The 15,340-nt window shown below is 39.9% G+C and overlaps 2 protein-coding genes across 2 annotated transcripts in view; both read left to right on the forward strand.

The window, feature by feature from the left end:
• Nucleotides 1-3,166: 3,166 nt before the first annotated feature.
• The window catches only part of LOC149080990 (aminopeptidase O-like), a 32,721-nt gene continuing 20,547 nt past the window's right edge, over nt 3,167-15,340 (forward strand). Inside the window, exons 1-5 of the mRNA XM_089237713.1 lie at nt 3,167-3,251; nt 5,126-6,798; nt 8,880-9,043; nt 9,161-9,257; nt 15,071-15,143. Of these exons, the coding sequence (XP_089093839.1) occupies nt 6,251-6,798; nt 8,880-9,043; nt 9,161-9,257; nt 15,071-15,143 (882 nt within the window). The 5' untranslated portion in view covers nt 3,167-3,251; nt 5,126-6,250. The remainder of the gene's footprint in view (nt 3,252-5,125; nt 6,799-8,879; nt 9,044-9,160; nt 9,258-15,070; nt 15,144-15,340) is intronic.
• Syx17 (syntaxin 17) lies at nt 5,170-6,144 on the forward strand. The gene has a single exon (XM_089238275.1). The coding sequence runs from the start codon at nt 5,170-5,172 to the stop codon at nt 6,142-6,144; it is 975 nt and encodes a 324-aa protein (XP_089094401.1).

Consider the following 15,340-nt stretch of genomic DNA (forward strand, 5'->3'; position numbering starts at 1 on the left):
ACCTGGATTTTATTGATTGGAAAAATGAATACGAATAAAAAAATTTCGTGGCCCTCACGGGGGGGGGGGGGGGCGGGAAGGTTGATGTCCGAGAAGTCCCCAGGTCGGGGCCCCCCCCCCCCCATAGAATAGTTGACAGGTTTCATTTCGGGGCAACTTCGATGAATCTCGATGATTTTGGTTGTTTAACATTGTAAAATTAGCAACAGCGGTAGCCCGAGATAAATCCAGTTTGGGGCCCCCACTAAAAATGTGCGTATTGGGTCCCGGGTAATTGGTTGGGATGAATCGCATTGTTTTTTTTTTTTTTGTTGTTTTACACTGTAAAATTTGCAACCGAGGAAGACCGAGATAAATCCAGTCTGGGCACCGCTGAAATTCGCAAATCGGATCCCGGGTCCTCGATCGGGAGCCCTAGAATTTGAGTTATATGTTGGTGAAATGAATACAAGTGAAAGTTTTTCTTGGTCCAACAGGGCTCCAGTCTGGGGAACCCTCATGGAGAAGTTTTCTGGGGGTACTTGATGAATCACATTTGCTTTTTTTTTCGTTTAATTATTTTAAAATTCGTCAGTAAGCTGGTGCTTTGACGTGTCGTTCTACATAGCACTCTGGTTCTGGTAAGGTGGGGCGAAATAAACAAGGTATGTTGTGAAGAGAAAATGCGGGGGTGGCCACCACAGGCGGAAGAGCCCCTCAGTAACTAAATACAGTAAAATCAAAATGCCGCTGCTGCTGCTATCTATTGACGAAAATTAAAACCCGGGTTCAATGTTTGTGAAGAAGTTTGATTCAATATCAGACATTTATAAACCCGACTTAAGGCACGTTTTCCTAGGAGCAGGTTTTCTGTGTCGTTCGCAACGTGAACCGCCCAGCGCGACACGCGGTCCACTCACTAATAAGAAAAGCAGTATGACTGTTTTCCTACGAAGCGCAATACGGCTCACGACAGCGCTTTACGTCACTACCTCCTATATGCATCCTGTATATAGAAGGTAGTGTTTACGTTGGGTGTGATTGACGGATTGCTTTCTGGAGGAGTCAAATGTGCCTCGCCCGGCGCAATTCACCGATCTTCTATCTTCTCAGTTTTGTGTTGTTTTCTTTTCCTTCCCTTCAAACCGGAGCATGCAGACGACAGAGTAGCTGATGCCAAAGCCATATACTTTATATCAAGGTTTCTAGAATATATAAGGTTAAGTATTAGCAAGCGCGCGCTTCAGAATGAAACTGGTTTTGACGTCACCCGATTCCTCACGTGACCCACTCAAACGGGAGCATAATGTAAAATTGTTGGTTTTTAATGAATTTTTTCGCATAGTCTTTACGCTCAGAACTTCATCATTTTTTTTGAGCGGATGCCACGAAAACGGTTTATTGTCAAGATATTTTTTTTTATTTTTAAAAAATTTATTTGATTTTTAATGAATTTTTTTCCCAACTCATGTATGCAATGTTAAGTCAATGGAAGCAGCTTCTCCCTTCCACGAGAGGGAAATTCTAGAAACCATGAGAGGGAAATTATCAGGAACTCGTCTTTACGGAGAAAAAAACATACAGGGAAAGAAAAATATTAGATGCATTTGAAAGTGTTTAATAATTTTGGTTGAATTAAAAAAAATTTCTTGGTAATAACAGTTATTATTATTCATTATTAATTATTATTTATTATTAATTACTAGTTATTTATTATTAATTACTAGTTATTTATTATTAATTACTAGTTATTTATTATTAATTACTAGTTATTTATTATTATTATCATTATTTTGAACTCGCCCACACCTGAACTTGTTTAAACAGTTATAATGTAGTGAAATTGATTCCCAAACAGGATGCCACGGAACCGTGGGTAGGGGCAATAACAAGAGGAAGGGGTTTTCGTACGTTTTTAACTGCATTAAAAAAAGTAATCGCGCTCTTTCCTAGTGTAGTCTTAACGCATGGGCCCATAAGGGCGTATAAACGGCTCTTAACGTCTGCATAAATTTTAAAGTACTTGACAACTCAAAATTTGGTTATAATACTTAGTCACTTGGCACACGTATAAACTGCCCTTAAGGAGACGTTCAGCGTTAAATGCGGAAAAAACCGTGTAACCCGCATTTAACGCAGTTGTTTCCCGAATATCCTCCGTTTTTCGAATATCTCTGTGAATATTGTGGATAAGGGCGTCAGCGCTACCGGTCGTGACGTCACCAATAATGCGCCCCATTCACATAGAGAAGCATTGGGTGAGCGAATTGTTTGTGCCGAATGGAAAAAGCGATAAATGCCAGGAAAACTCAACTCGGAATAATTTGATCTTCGCTGCGTTACCATTTCCACTGCATGTAACCTCCATATTCTGTCGTCTGTTACTTTTTCGAAGATTCTTTGTTTTTGGCAGCTCCTTACGTAGCGGAAAAAGAACTGAACTTTCCATTTAAACATCCAGTTCCGTTTGTTGGCTTTGCTGACACGGAACCGAACTGAACGAATGCTTCTACGTCTTCGACCTGTCGTCTGCTGTTTCTCCAGAGGTTCTTTGTTTCGGGCAGCTCCTTGGAAAAAAGAACTGAACGTGAAATTTCAACATCCAGTTCAGTTTATCGGCATGCTCACACGGAACCGAACAGAACGAATAATTCTACTTCTTGGACCTGTCGTCTGCTGCTTTTCCAGAGGTGCCCCTTGTTTTGGCCGGTTCCTCAGAAAAAAGAACTGAACTTGCCATTTCAACATCCAGTTCCCTTTGTCGGCTTTGTTCACACGGAACCAAACAAAACGAATGATTCCACTTCTTCGACTTGTCGGCCAACTGCTTCTGGAGGAGTCAAATGCGTCGTGCGCCGCGGTTTTGCCGATATTCTCTTCACACTTGTGTGTTTTCTTTCCCTTTCCTTCAAACCGGAGCATGCAGACGACAGAGTAGCTGATGCCAAAGCCATATACTTTATATAGCCACCCTGATCTGATGCGCCTCGCTAGGAAAACACAAACGCGTAGCGTGATTATGTAACACGTTTCTGTCGGTGCGAAATAGTCTAATTCGGTTCACGCTGCGCAACAAACCTATTTCTAGGAAAACCCGGCTTTAATTCTACAGCCATTCCGAAAAGTCCCTTCACCTGTCTGGTGTAATATTACTTCAGAGATCTCGCCGATTCAAAGGCTAAACACGACCGATATCCCATTTACCCTTATTATCATCTATTGTTTTCGTTTCCTCAATTTGTAAACAAAATTCTTTCGGATCAGAGCTTTGGGTAATGATACGAATTGGTCTAATTAAATAATTTCTCTTGAGTTGATTGAAAATAAAGAAATATTATGAATGTTTATTACAATTAATTTGTTTTGTTATTGGAATTTAGCATTTAAATATGATGGATTTAAAAAAGGTTTTCCATGATTATTGCGTAGTGGGTGAAATCAAGTGGATACAAAACCAGTTAAATTAAAATACTGAATTGAGTGTAGAATTTTGTAAATAAGCGGTTGAAATTTAGTTTCAAATTTTAAGATGTGAAATTTCTTTATGATTTTGTTATACTTTGATGCAGTTTGAAAGTCTTGATTACCCAATAAAATTCATTATACGTTTTTACGCCTTTCCAAACGGAATGCAATGAAACCCCGCCACAACGATGTACGATATAGCGATAAATTTTCTACAGCGGTATTTTTCAAGTCTTGTTGGAAGTGTGTGTACTCTAATGTGTGCTGCCTCTGGAGATAATGATAATCCCTCTACAACGATATTTTTTCCTTGGTCCTCGGAGTGTCATTGGATTGAGGTTTTACTGCGTTCCGCTTTTATTGCTGAAGGTTAACCCTCAAGTGGCGTTGTAATAATTGTGCAACTGTTCAAAAATTTTTCAAGTTGTTACAAAAATGTGGGTTTCTGGTGCCATGGTTCTGTTTTGACCCTAGCAAGTATTAATGCATATAATGCATTCTGATAACAGTTTCAAATTAGTCGTGAAACATCAGATATCCAAAGTGAGCATGGAGATAGCGTTAGTGAATTGTACATAAGATCTGCGTGATCAGCACGTCATAGTGTTCACAAGTATTGTGTTTCAGACTTATAATAACATCCTGATGCTTGTGAAAATATAGTAAATATTACAATTTTCACACACGTGTCAGGTAGAAACACTTATTTGAAGATTGAGGGACAAAAAGCTTGCGAATTAGAAGATACTTCATTAATGACATCCTTTTTACGAGCATCTGAGGAGACAGATTTAGTTTTTGTAAATGTGAACAGTGCCCATCTGCAGCATCTGTTCAGCCATTAGACCCATTGTCACAAAGAGCTGTGGCTCCAGATTCTTCTCCTTAATTAGCCAAGGTTTTATTTCATTTATTACTAAAGGAGTGAACATTTTGAGCCCCAAAGCAGAATGTGCCGAAATCTGTGATGTACATTGCAGAACAATTACCGCTACTGCAGAACAATTTGGAAGAATTTTAAGAAAAAGTGCAAAAAACACTATTATATGTATGGGGAGTTTTACCAAAGAACATTTCCAGTCAGCCAAGGGCTCGTCGCAGAACAGTGCTAAACATTCTGCTTTGAAGATCTTGAGATGGCATTGAATCACCAAATAATGGAGGTTTATTTACCAGTATGGCTGCAAAATTCTGAGAATTGTTCCTCCGGCAAAAATATGCTCTCTGAACTGCCTTGAATAAGTCTCAGTTCATCAGGGCTGGAGGCACATTTACAGTGTAACAAAAAGAACCAGCATAAAGCTGGATCCACACCCGCAGAATTCCACAGCACAAAAACTGGTTTTGATCTGTGGCTAGCACAACGCTGGTGATTTCAATGGTCAATTTTGTATAGTCATGTCCCGAAACAGGTTTTTGTGCCGCAGAATCCTGCTGGTGTGGACCCAGCTTAAGGCCAGGGCAATAAGTTTAGATGGAAGATGAATTTAGCGAACAGGTTTTTTCTGTCTAAGAAATTGGATTAAAGTAAGAGGGGAAGTGGTAAAATTGATGTAGCCCACATTTTGATAAACCCATAAACTGTCCTCAGAATTTTGGAGCTCCACATTGTACGTTTCTTAAAATAGCATGCTTTTTTCCCCATATTTTAAATGACAGACTCGTATTATTTCTTTTGCAGTTTCCTGTCCGAGCCGGTCTTCATGTGGTTGTTTTTTCAAGGTGATGGATAACCTTGACACTCGTGATGACACTGATGAAGAAGAAAAAACTAAAAGCAGTCCTAAGGTTCCTTTCAGAATACTGAAGACCCCAATTGACAGAATCAAAGATTTCGCCATACCTTATCATTTAGAAAGATTGAAAGCTCACTCGGAACTCATAAAAGAATATCAAGCCCGCAAAGAGTGGTCTCTGCTGGTAGAAGAACAGGTTGAAGCATCAAATGCAGTGAAACTGCTCAAATCCGATCTGTACGAACTGCGTCAAATCAGCCATAGCGTGAAAGAAGATGATGTCCCTTTGTTCCAGAAAACCATAGAGGAACCCACAAATGATGTGATATCGGCCATAGCCACGTTTCTGGAAGAAAATTCGAATGCTATGCACCCAGTACCGAAACTTGACTTTGACGTGCCTTCTTCATCCCAACCAGAAATACCAGCTCTCGTCTGCAACCTCGACGAGCCAGCTGCAGAAGAAAAATACTTTTTTGGTTCATCTCAAGCTCAGCTCAAGGATGATCTGTTGGAAGCGCCTTTGAAGGTACAAACGCATTGGACGAAACTCACGTCGGAGCTCTATGAACTTAATGAACTATTCAAAAAATTTTCACGTTTCGTATTTACTCAGAAAGAAAGCGTCGATAGGATCGAAGATAATGTCCAAAGCGCTCGTAACAATGTCCGTGAGGGTACCAAGCATCTGAATAAGGCTGTCATTCTTAAAGCGGCTACGTTTCCAGCTGCAGGAGCTGCTATTGGCGGATTGGTTTTCGGTCCTATAGGTGCGATCGCCGGATTTAAGCTTTTTGGCACAGTTGCATGTGCTCTTAGCGGTTCTGTTTTAGGGTTAGGTGCTGGCATGAAACTCAAGAAGAAACACCAAGCACTATGTGAAATAGAGATGAAAGCCATCACGTCCTCGGCTAAAGCTCAGTCGCTTTCCACTCCAAACTTGCTCGAATCGTCCAAAGATTAATCTGAAACTTTATTATTGTTGCATATTTATTTTCAAGTCAAATGAATAAATCTTTTTGTGTTTATCCAGATTTTCTTTTCTGATTACTTTTTTGTTATATCCACTCATGGCAGATTGTGACGATAACGATCTACCACTTATGGCTAACACAAGTGACATTTTAGTGAGACATTTCGTTTTCAACTTATCGTGCGATTTCAGTAAAAGGAAGTTTTATGGTTCTTCTATCGTGGTTTTGGATGCATTGTGTGATACGCCTCATTCGTTCCGATTATCACTGAATCAACTGCCTACTGAACATTGTTTCATCAATGCTATAGACAGTCACGATAATGCCTTAACAAAGAAAATAACTGAACTCAGTTATAGTCCCAGCTGTGATACCGCTTTCCAATTTATTCTTGATTGTAATGACATCGTAGTCAGAACTGTCCATGAATTGACCATCGACGACTTTGAAGAGCGTGCATTTGCCAATTCTGATTGGAAGAATTTAAAAAAAACTGTGCTAGAATTCTCTGTAGAGAAATGGTGCTTGAAAATTTGGAAGCCCAATGTTTTTTGTAGCTGCACATTTCCCCGCTGCGTTGAGATTGAATATGAAACAAAACCATGTGGTCAGTCGTTGATGTGGGTACCTGATCAAGATGGAAAGTGAGTTTCCCGAAGATTAAATTATACTCATCTATCATAATATATATATATATATATGTTTTCAAACTGAGCACAACTCAGGTCTATTGCCATGGGCAATTTACTACCCAGTGAGTTGTGCGGAAGTGTAAGTATGTGTACCTAACAGTCTGAGTGCGTATCTAGTGTTGTGTATGATTTTTTAGTGCTGCCATCTATATCTCAGAAGTGAAGTGAGTGAAGTGTAATGACAATATTTGTACTGTTTGTAGGACTGTTGCTTTTTAACAGGGTGATCGGCTCGCATTTGCATCTTGAAGTTGGGAACCACAGAAAACCAACTTCAGCCAACCACCACTGTGGTGACGGTGGGGCTCGAACCCGGGTCCCTGCGATGCGAGTCCATCACTATGACCACTCGACCACCACAGTGGCTATCAAAATATTATCCAACATATTCAGTTTTTTTTGTGATGGAGGAATTTTGAGCTGTTTAGCCTGATTTTTGAAAAATTCATTGTTGGAAAATTCATGGCTATCATGATAGAAAAATCCCTGCTGTAAAAATTCACTGACAACAGTTTGTCACCAATGAGTGATTGAGCAATTGACTAAATATGTGATCAAGTGAATAGCCAAATGATTTGATTAATGATCTAAAGAGTGAGTGATTGACCAAGTGAGTGGGTGAGTGAATGAATGACTACATCAATGACTGAGCAAGTGAGTGACCAATTATTAGTGATGGAGTGAGGGGGTAAGTGAGTGATTGGGTGAGTGAGTTGCCAAATCAGTGGCTCATTCACGCATTTGCTAACTCACCAGCTCATTTCTTCATCTCGCTCACTAACTCTGTGACTGACACACTCACTCACTATATCACTTCATTGATGAATTGTTTGTCTGGGAATTTTCCTAGTGCTAAATTGCTTGGTGGCTGATTTTCCTTTGTGTGGCCATGAATTGTTGTTGGTAAATTTTTTTGCAGGGAATTGTAGCAGATGACGTTTTCAATTTTCCAAATTCACTGCCATGCGTTTCATGATGGGAAGATTCAGGAGAGAAAAATGAGTGCTAGAAAAATTCAATGACAACAGTTCTTCAGCAACGAATGAGTATTGAGCAATATTGAGTGAATAACCCAATGAGTTGGTGATGAACCAATGAACTAGTGAATGAATGACTGTAATGAGTGACAGAGTGAATAGCCATATCAATGACTGAGTAAATGAGCAAGTAAGTGACTGAATGACCGTATAAGTGAGCGAGTGAGCAACCATCTAAGTGATAGTGAGTGGGTAAATGAGAAATTGAGTGACCCATATAAGTGAATGGGTGCTTGACCTTAGGGAGTTAGCAATTGAGCAAGCTAGTGACCGTATGGGTGCTAACTCACTCATTTCTTCATCTGCTCACCTTGATGGATTGTTTGTTTGTTGTTTGAGAATTTTCCTATCACTGAATGGTGGTGGTGAAGTTTCCCTTTTGTGACAATAAATTGTTGCTGATGAATTTTCATTTTGTTTTTACTCACATCCAATTTTTTTGATGCACATACTGCGAGGCTTAATGAATCAGCCTAGTGCCAGCCATGGTGACAGAAAAATTCTGTGTTGGCATCTAAAACTTTCTCTCTAGCCATGTGTGATGACTAAATTGAAGTTTGAGGACAATAAAATGTTTTTTAGAATTAATGTAGGTGTTTCCGCCAACATGGGGAGATCACCAAGGTCCTGAAAATCCTAAAAAAAAAACAATTTTGGTCCTTTCTCCTGGGATGAACTTGTGGCTTCTAAGAAATTTGGCTAACACTTAACTTTTGATTTCTCAAACCCTTATATACTATAGAACCTGTATTTATCTATTTCATGATTCCTATGAGTTCATTCTCAATCGTCTTCATCTTGATCTCAATTCGATGAATAAAAATACTCATCCTTCTGTCTGATTCATTAAATCTAGGTTTGACTGTATGTGCTGAAGGGGGGTGGGGCAACGTTTGAGGTCTTGTCATTCCTCAAAGAATTACTTTGCACATTGGCCAAACACCTCATGGAGACCTCATATATTTTGCCGTAACATATACTTCGTATTTTTTACAGGCCTGCTGTTTATACATATGGTGCTTGGATAAACAACAGATCGCTTTTCCCGTGTCAGGAACCACCAGTTGCGATGGCGACTTGGGAAGCAACCATCTCCGTACCACAACAGGCAGTTGTAATAATGAGTGGAGACAATAGCGGCATGCACTCTTCTTCCAATGGTATGCCTTTGATCACTAAGTTTCATTGTGTTATGGGAGTATTTTTTCATTTCAGATTCTCAAGCCATTCGTGTTTGATTGATTCATGCTTTTTTTAAATCTCCTTATCTTCTCCAGGTGTCTCTTCCTATTATTATTACACAAAGATGAAGCTTCCATTGTCCACATTAGCGCTGGCCATTGGGTACTGGGATGTGGAAGAATGTTTTAATGAGTATGTAGGTTTTTAGTATGTGTATTACTTTGAACATAAGTTTGAACTTATTTTCCATAAAATTTTAGAGAACTATGCGCTATACAGTAATGCCACTTATTACCATCAGGGATAATGTTACCATTCGGGTATTGCTTTCACTTTTGCAAAGTACGAAATGGACCAACATCATAACATTGGAAAAAATTTGTTTATAGTTATCAGGACTATGGACTCCATTTTTTTTCATCTAGGGGTTTTCCCTTTCCGCATATTTTGAAGCTAAGGTTTGAATTAGACTCAGTTTTTCCCTGTAAGTTTTCATTATCAACCGTCAAGACTATGTAGGAGGTCACAAGGGCTCCCTTATTGGCAAAAAAATTTCCTTACTTGATTCAAAATGTCGCAATAGCTGCTATGATCCATGCATGGAAGCACTTCTTTTTCTATAGTGAAGGCATGTGCAAGGTGAAAAAACTCTTTTTTCGGGTCTTGGCCAGTTTCTTTCAACTGACCACATTCACAGTTCCTCGGTTTTGATGATTTTCACTTGTGATCTATGAAAAGTATCATACATTACAAATAGTATCATAATTTGTGATAGGTGTGTGATGATTTCGTTCTAATCTCATAATTTCAAAATCTAGAAAAAAGATTTCAGCTTGAAAGAGCTTGATTTTCATTCAGCTTGATTTCAGCTTGTGAGAAAGGAAAAAAATCCAGTTTTAGAAGAACATGGAAACCAAAAGAAAGAAAACGGCACGATTCAACATTGGAAAACAAATTATTTGGGAAAGGAAGTTCTGTTTGACTAAGCAAGACATATGCTCATAGTACTTTCTACCGGGATCTTTTTGGATATACTTATCAATTAGTTATTGTTATCAAAATACCCAGAGTCTTGATGTTATCACATTGAATGGTATGCACTGTAAGTTTAATTTGTCCCAGATAACAAGCAAAGCCAAACATTGGTAATAATTTTTGAGACTAAAATCATTGGTACAACTGAACTTTGTTATAATTTGCTGTATCCAATATAATAATGCAGTGGCTTAAACCATGGTTTCCCAAACTTTTTGTTCCATCATATTTTTTTCAACGTATAAATAGGTTCATTATAATCAGTGTTATCTTAAAAAGGCATGAGCTCATTCAAATATCGCCCAGAATCCTTTGTGGTGCATGAGAGGCCACTGATAATGTCCTGTAATGATTAACTTCAATTGTGTCAGACCTTAAGGCCGAACACATACTGGGGATGTGAGCGGAGAGGTACGAAATAGCGGCGAAAACAAATGTACTGTTTTGTTCTGCGCCTCACATACTCGGGCAGCGAGACGAGAAGGAGAAAGAGGCGGCTCAAGAGGTACGCGATTCTTTCAAGCCGGTTTGTTTTCATCGCGAGGTAAAATCAGACGCTATTTGGGGATTGGTCAGTTTTCTCCCCCTTTTTTTTTTCCTCACTCTCTTGGAAAAAAAAGAGAACTTCTGAGGGGGGATCATCATCATCACCACCCATTTGGTTTGGAGGGGGTTTTCGGATGTTTTTTCACTTTTGGCGCTCTCTCTTCTTTTCGATTCCCATTTTTTGTGCTTAATTTAAATCCTAATTAATTTTGTCCTTAATTTTCTATCCTAATTTAAAAGTTTGACGATTGTTGTGGTAGCATTTTACGGATTAATTCCCCCCGTCATTTTTTTAGACGTGAATATTTTTCAAAATTTTACTGGACTAACGAGATAGATATTTCTCAAATTTCCGCCCATCCCATTGCGCTTTTTGCATGGAAAACTACACTATGTGCAAGAGAACTAACTTCCTTCTGATGAACGGACAGTGCTGCAACTAGGGGGTGGGGTTGGTCTGGTTTCCTGGGCGTAGTATCAGGAGGGGCGCAAATTCCATCTTTTCAATTGTCTCTGAATAGCTTTTAATAAGAAACGTACTGCCGTACTGCCATGGGACGTAGGCACCAAAACATGGCGGGGGGGGGGGCTATTTCAACCCCCCCCCCCCAATAAATTTTGTGTTGGGGGGCTGAGAACCCCCTTCCCCAATTAATGAATAAATAAAGCGGGGCACTGCATCATTCTACATACGGGCTCGAGGCTCGTCACGGGACGACTGGAAACTTTCAGCCCTCTCAATGTTTTTTCATGCCCACGCCTTTGCTCTGGGCTGCAAAATGTAAAGGGTGGCAAATTTCTGTTGGAAACTGGAAAACCACTATAAAATCATGTTATATATCACTATACATCATTATGCAGTCGCTGGGGCGGAAAAAACCTGTCCTCCCCACAAACACATCAAAAATCTTTTAGAAAGAAAACTTTATCTATGTACTGTCTACACCAGCGGTTCTCAACCAGTGCTCCACGTTCACTCAATTGAAGTAAAGTGAATCAGTAAATTTTATGACCAAATGAAAAAAAAAAACGTGGCGTACGGGGCTCCGTCGTAGAAATTATATTCTAAAAAGGGCTCCGTGACGCAGAAAAAAGGTTGAGAATTGCTGGTCGACATTAATTTTCTACTCAATACTGAACATGTTCTTAGAATTTCAACGAAAATTTGTAGAGATTTTTCCAGGAACGTCATTTCAACGTTTTCCAGGGAAGGGGGCAGGCAAAGAACATAAACTCAATTTATGTATATCTACTCTATAATATAAAATCACAAACTCGAAAAGTGCCTGTTTCTAAGCAACCGAAATTAGTGACGATTTTATGTTACGGAAGTGAGTGACGTTTTTTGAGTGATGGAAATCGGTTACGATTTTAGGTCAAGTATTCATTTAACTCTAGCATATTCGGGACCCATTTAACCCATCGGGACCAAGTTACGTGCATGTACTGAGAGGCTCCCACATCCTACAGCAGGGCCCCTAGACTGGAATAGATGGCGAGCCCCCAAACCAGCTTTTCGGGGGCCCTCTGTGGTTAATTTATAGTGTGAAAAATCAAAAAGTGATAAGAATCGTTCCAGCCCCTGTCAGCCCTGCCCTTGTGGGGGAAGGGGGGGGGTCATGCTGAGAGGTATGTATATGTATCATATACATATAACACCAGTGCTCCCAACACACAGGGTCGGGGTACCCGGGGGGATTGCACATATACCTTAATGGGGAAGTTAAAAGGTTTGATTTCCAGGGCCCTTGATGGATCTCGTTGTTTTCTTGATGCTTTAACATTGAAAAATTTGCGATAGCGGAAGCTCAAGCTATATCCAGTCTGGGGACCCCATAAAATTTGCGAATTCGGTCACGGGTAATTGGGGGGGGGGCTGGAATTTATTCGTTGGTAAAATGAATACAAATGAACATTTGCCGTGGCACTCACAGGGGGGATGTCGGATATTGGGTCCCTGCTGCTGAATGGGGGCCTTGGATTTCATTCGTTGTAAAATTGATAAAAATTTAAAATTTTCGTAGCTCCTCACCGGGGAGATATCCGACAAGTCTCCAGGTCGGGGCCCCATGGAAATGTTGACAGGTTTCATTTTGGGTGTCCCTTGATGAATCTCATTGATTTTTGTTGTTTAACAATGTAAAATTTGCAACACATCGGTAGCCCGAGATAAATCCAGTCTGGGCCCCACTAAAATTCAGCGAATTGGAGTCTGGGGACCCCCATGGGCAAGTTTTCTGGGGGTACTTGATGAATCACATTTGTTTTTTGTTGTTTTCTTATTATAAAATTCGCTTCTTCAGTAAGCTGGTGCTTTCACATGTCCCTTTCCATAGTACGCTGATGAAGTGGGACGAAATAAACAAGATATGTTGTGATGAGAAAAGGGGGTTGGGGGTTGGTTGCCAAAGGCGACAGGGGGGGGGGGGCAGAGCCCCCCTAGTATATATATATATTTGTATGTATATATACCATTTTTAGTGTATTTTCCAAAGCCCCCCCCCCTCCCTCGAATGACGGCCCCGTATTTGTCAACACGTTGATGGATTAGCAGGGGTTCTCAAACTGTGCGCACCAACCTTTGTCAGGGGTGCAGTTTCGCAGTGGTCTTGACAAAGGTTTTTCAAAGAAATGCTTTTCTTACAACTGCTCTTCACGTAGACGTACGCAGAATTTTCTCGGGGGGTGGGGGTTCAGATTTGTTTTTCCTTCTGGGGGGGTTTACGTTTTTTCCGGCAAAATAACACTATAATCTTGGCTTAAGGGGGGGAGTGTTAGAACCCCAAATCCCCCCTTTGCGTACGCCAATGGCTCTTTATAAGAGAAATGGGCGGTGCGGGTGGAAAATGTTTGAGATTGAGAACCCGTTTTTTAGGAAAACGGATAAAACACCGTGATGATTGCTCATCGCTTACTAACATTGTCGAAACACGGTTTCTGTTTTTTTCTCTTTTATTTTATTGTACTGAATATCTGTTATTTCCGTGGATTTGAATTGGAATGTCGTGTGTTATGAAAGAGGCACAAGATTTTTTCTGATGCAAATAATGAACATCTTACACGCAATACATATTTCTGTATTTCTTAAAAAATCGAAACCAGTTGATTGCAGCATCCGTGCGTTCATTGAAATTGGTTATGCACAGAACATGGCAGTTATAAGCAGTGCCGTCGTAAGGCATGAGCCCACCAGGGCAAGGACCGTGGGACCTAAAGATAAAAAAGGCTTCACAAAAGTGAGATGTGGTTGAGATTTTCGGGAATTTGCCTGGTAGGGCCTCAGAAAAATCATTTGGCCCTTGGGCCCATGATGCTCTTAAGACAAGACAGCCCTGCATATAGGAGGAATCTGTAATTCTGGGATTTCATAAATAATGGATCCACACTGATAATTTGTGCTTAACAACCACGTATACATTTACCGCTAATAACAATCATTTTCATAATGATACGGTGGCCATAAAAAAATTACGGTTTCATCATCGAGGGGTGTATGGATAACTTGTCACTTCATCTCATTAACGGTGATATTTTGTTTAGAAAGTATCGAAATTATCTTCTGCGGATTATAGGCATGTATTTTTATTCAGTGTCTAACTAATTCTGTTGTCTCTATCTTGATTGAAGTGTAATTATTTAAATCGTTATGCAATAATATTATAATATAATAACATTATGCAATAATAATATTCGAAACAACGGTTTGATACAAGAAGTCATTAAAAACATATATAAACAGGACTTGTAGTCTTTTGAGGATTAATGGGTTTATTGCAGCGCTTCTCAACCTTTTTTGACCCACGGAGCCCTTTTCCGGTATGTAATTTCTATGGCGGAGCCCCAGACGCCTATTTTTTGTATTTATTCATCAAAGTTTCTGACTTATTTTTATTATTCAAAAATATTAATTATTTTTTTCAAATTTACTGTTTTTTTTTATTTATTTTCCTCGAGTGGCCACGGAGCCCCTGGGAGTTCACACGGGGCCATAAGGGCTCTACGGAGCACTGGTTGAGAACCGCTGGTTTATTGGAATCCTCCAATATTGCCAAACTGATTGATTTGGCATGAACAGGCTGGTAGGGTTACTAGTTGGCGGGATGTCACTTTTCCCGCTCAAAGGGTTCTCTTCTTTACCCTTCGGAACGCCTGCGGTCATTTTCGCTCTCTCCGCCTCGTCAGTATGTGAGGGGACATCGAGATAAGCATCGATGTATTTTCTCTTTTGAAATCGCTCTCTTTGTCGTCTCCCCAGTATGTGTTCGGCCTAAGGGGGCCCCTCAGTGCATTGTTTTTCCTGGAGGCTCATGATTTGGTTATTATGGCCCTGACCACTAGCTATGTTTGCTGTAGCGGGGGTTTAGCTGTTATTTTGAAGAAAAAAAATTGAAATGCTTGAAAAACTTGTTTTCTTATTATTTTAGGAAGCTGAAGGAAGATTTGCATGTTGACATAAGGTTGTTGGCATCTCCGTCTCTGCTGAGTAAAGCAGTAAATGTATGTTTATATTAATCACTTTTATCACAAAACTTTCTTTTTTTGTGCAAATAGAAAAAATTCCCCCGCAGTGAGATCCGGGAAAAGGACGGAAGAGGTACTAGCACCACATACATCTTCAATTTAGCCTAGAACTCGCTGTCAGAAAGCCACACTCATTTGTTTTCTTATTCTCGTTTGAGTATTCATTGCTCAAA

The sequence above is a fragment of the Pholcus phalangioides genome, unplaced genomic scaffold, assembly GCF_987345545.1.
Source record: "Pholcus phalangioides strain wild (caught in Gottingen) unplaced genomic scaffold, Ppha-v1.0 ptg000010l_1, whole genome shotgun sequence".
NCBI classification, from domain to species: Eukaryota; Metazoa; Arthropoda; class Arachnida; order Araneae; family Pholcidae; genus Pholcus; species Pholcus phalangioides.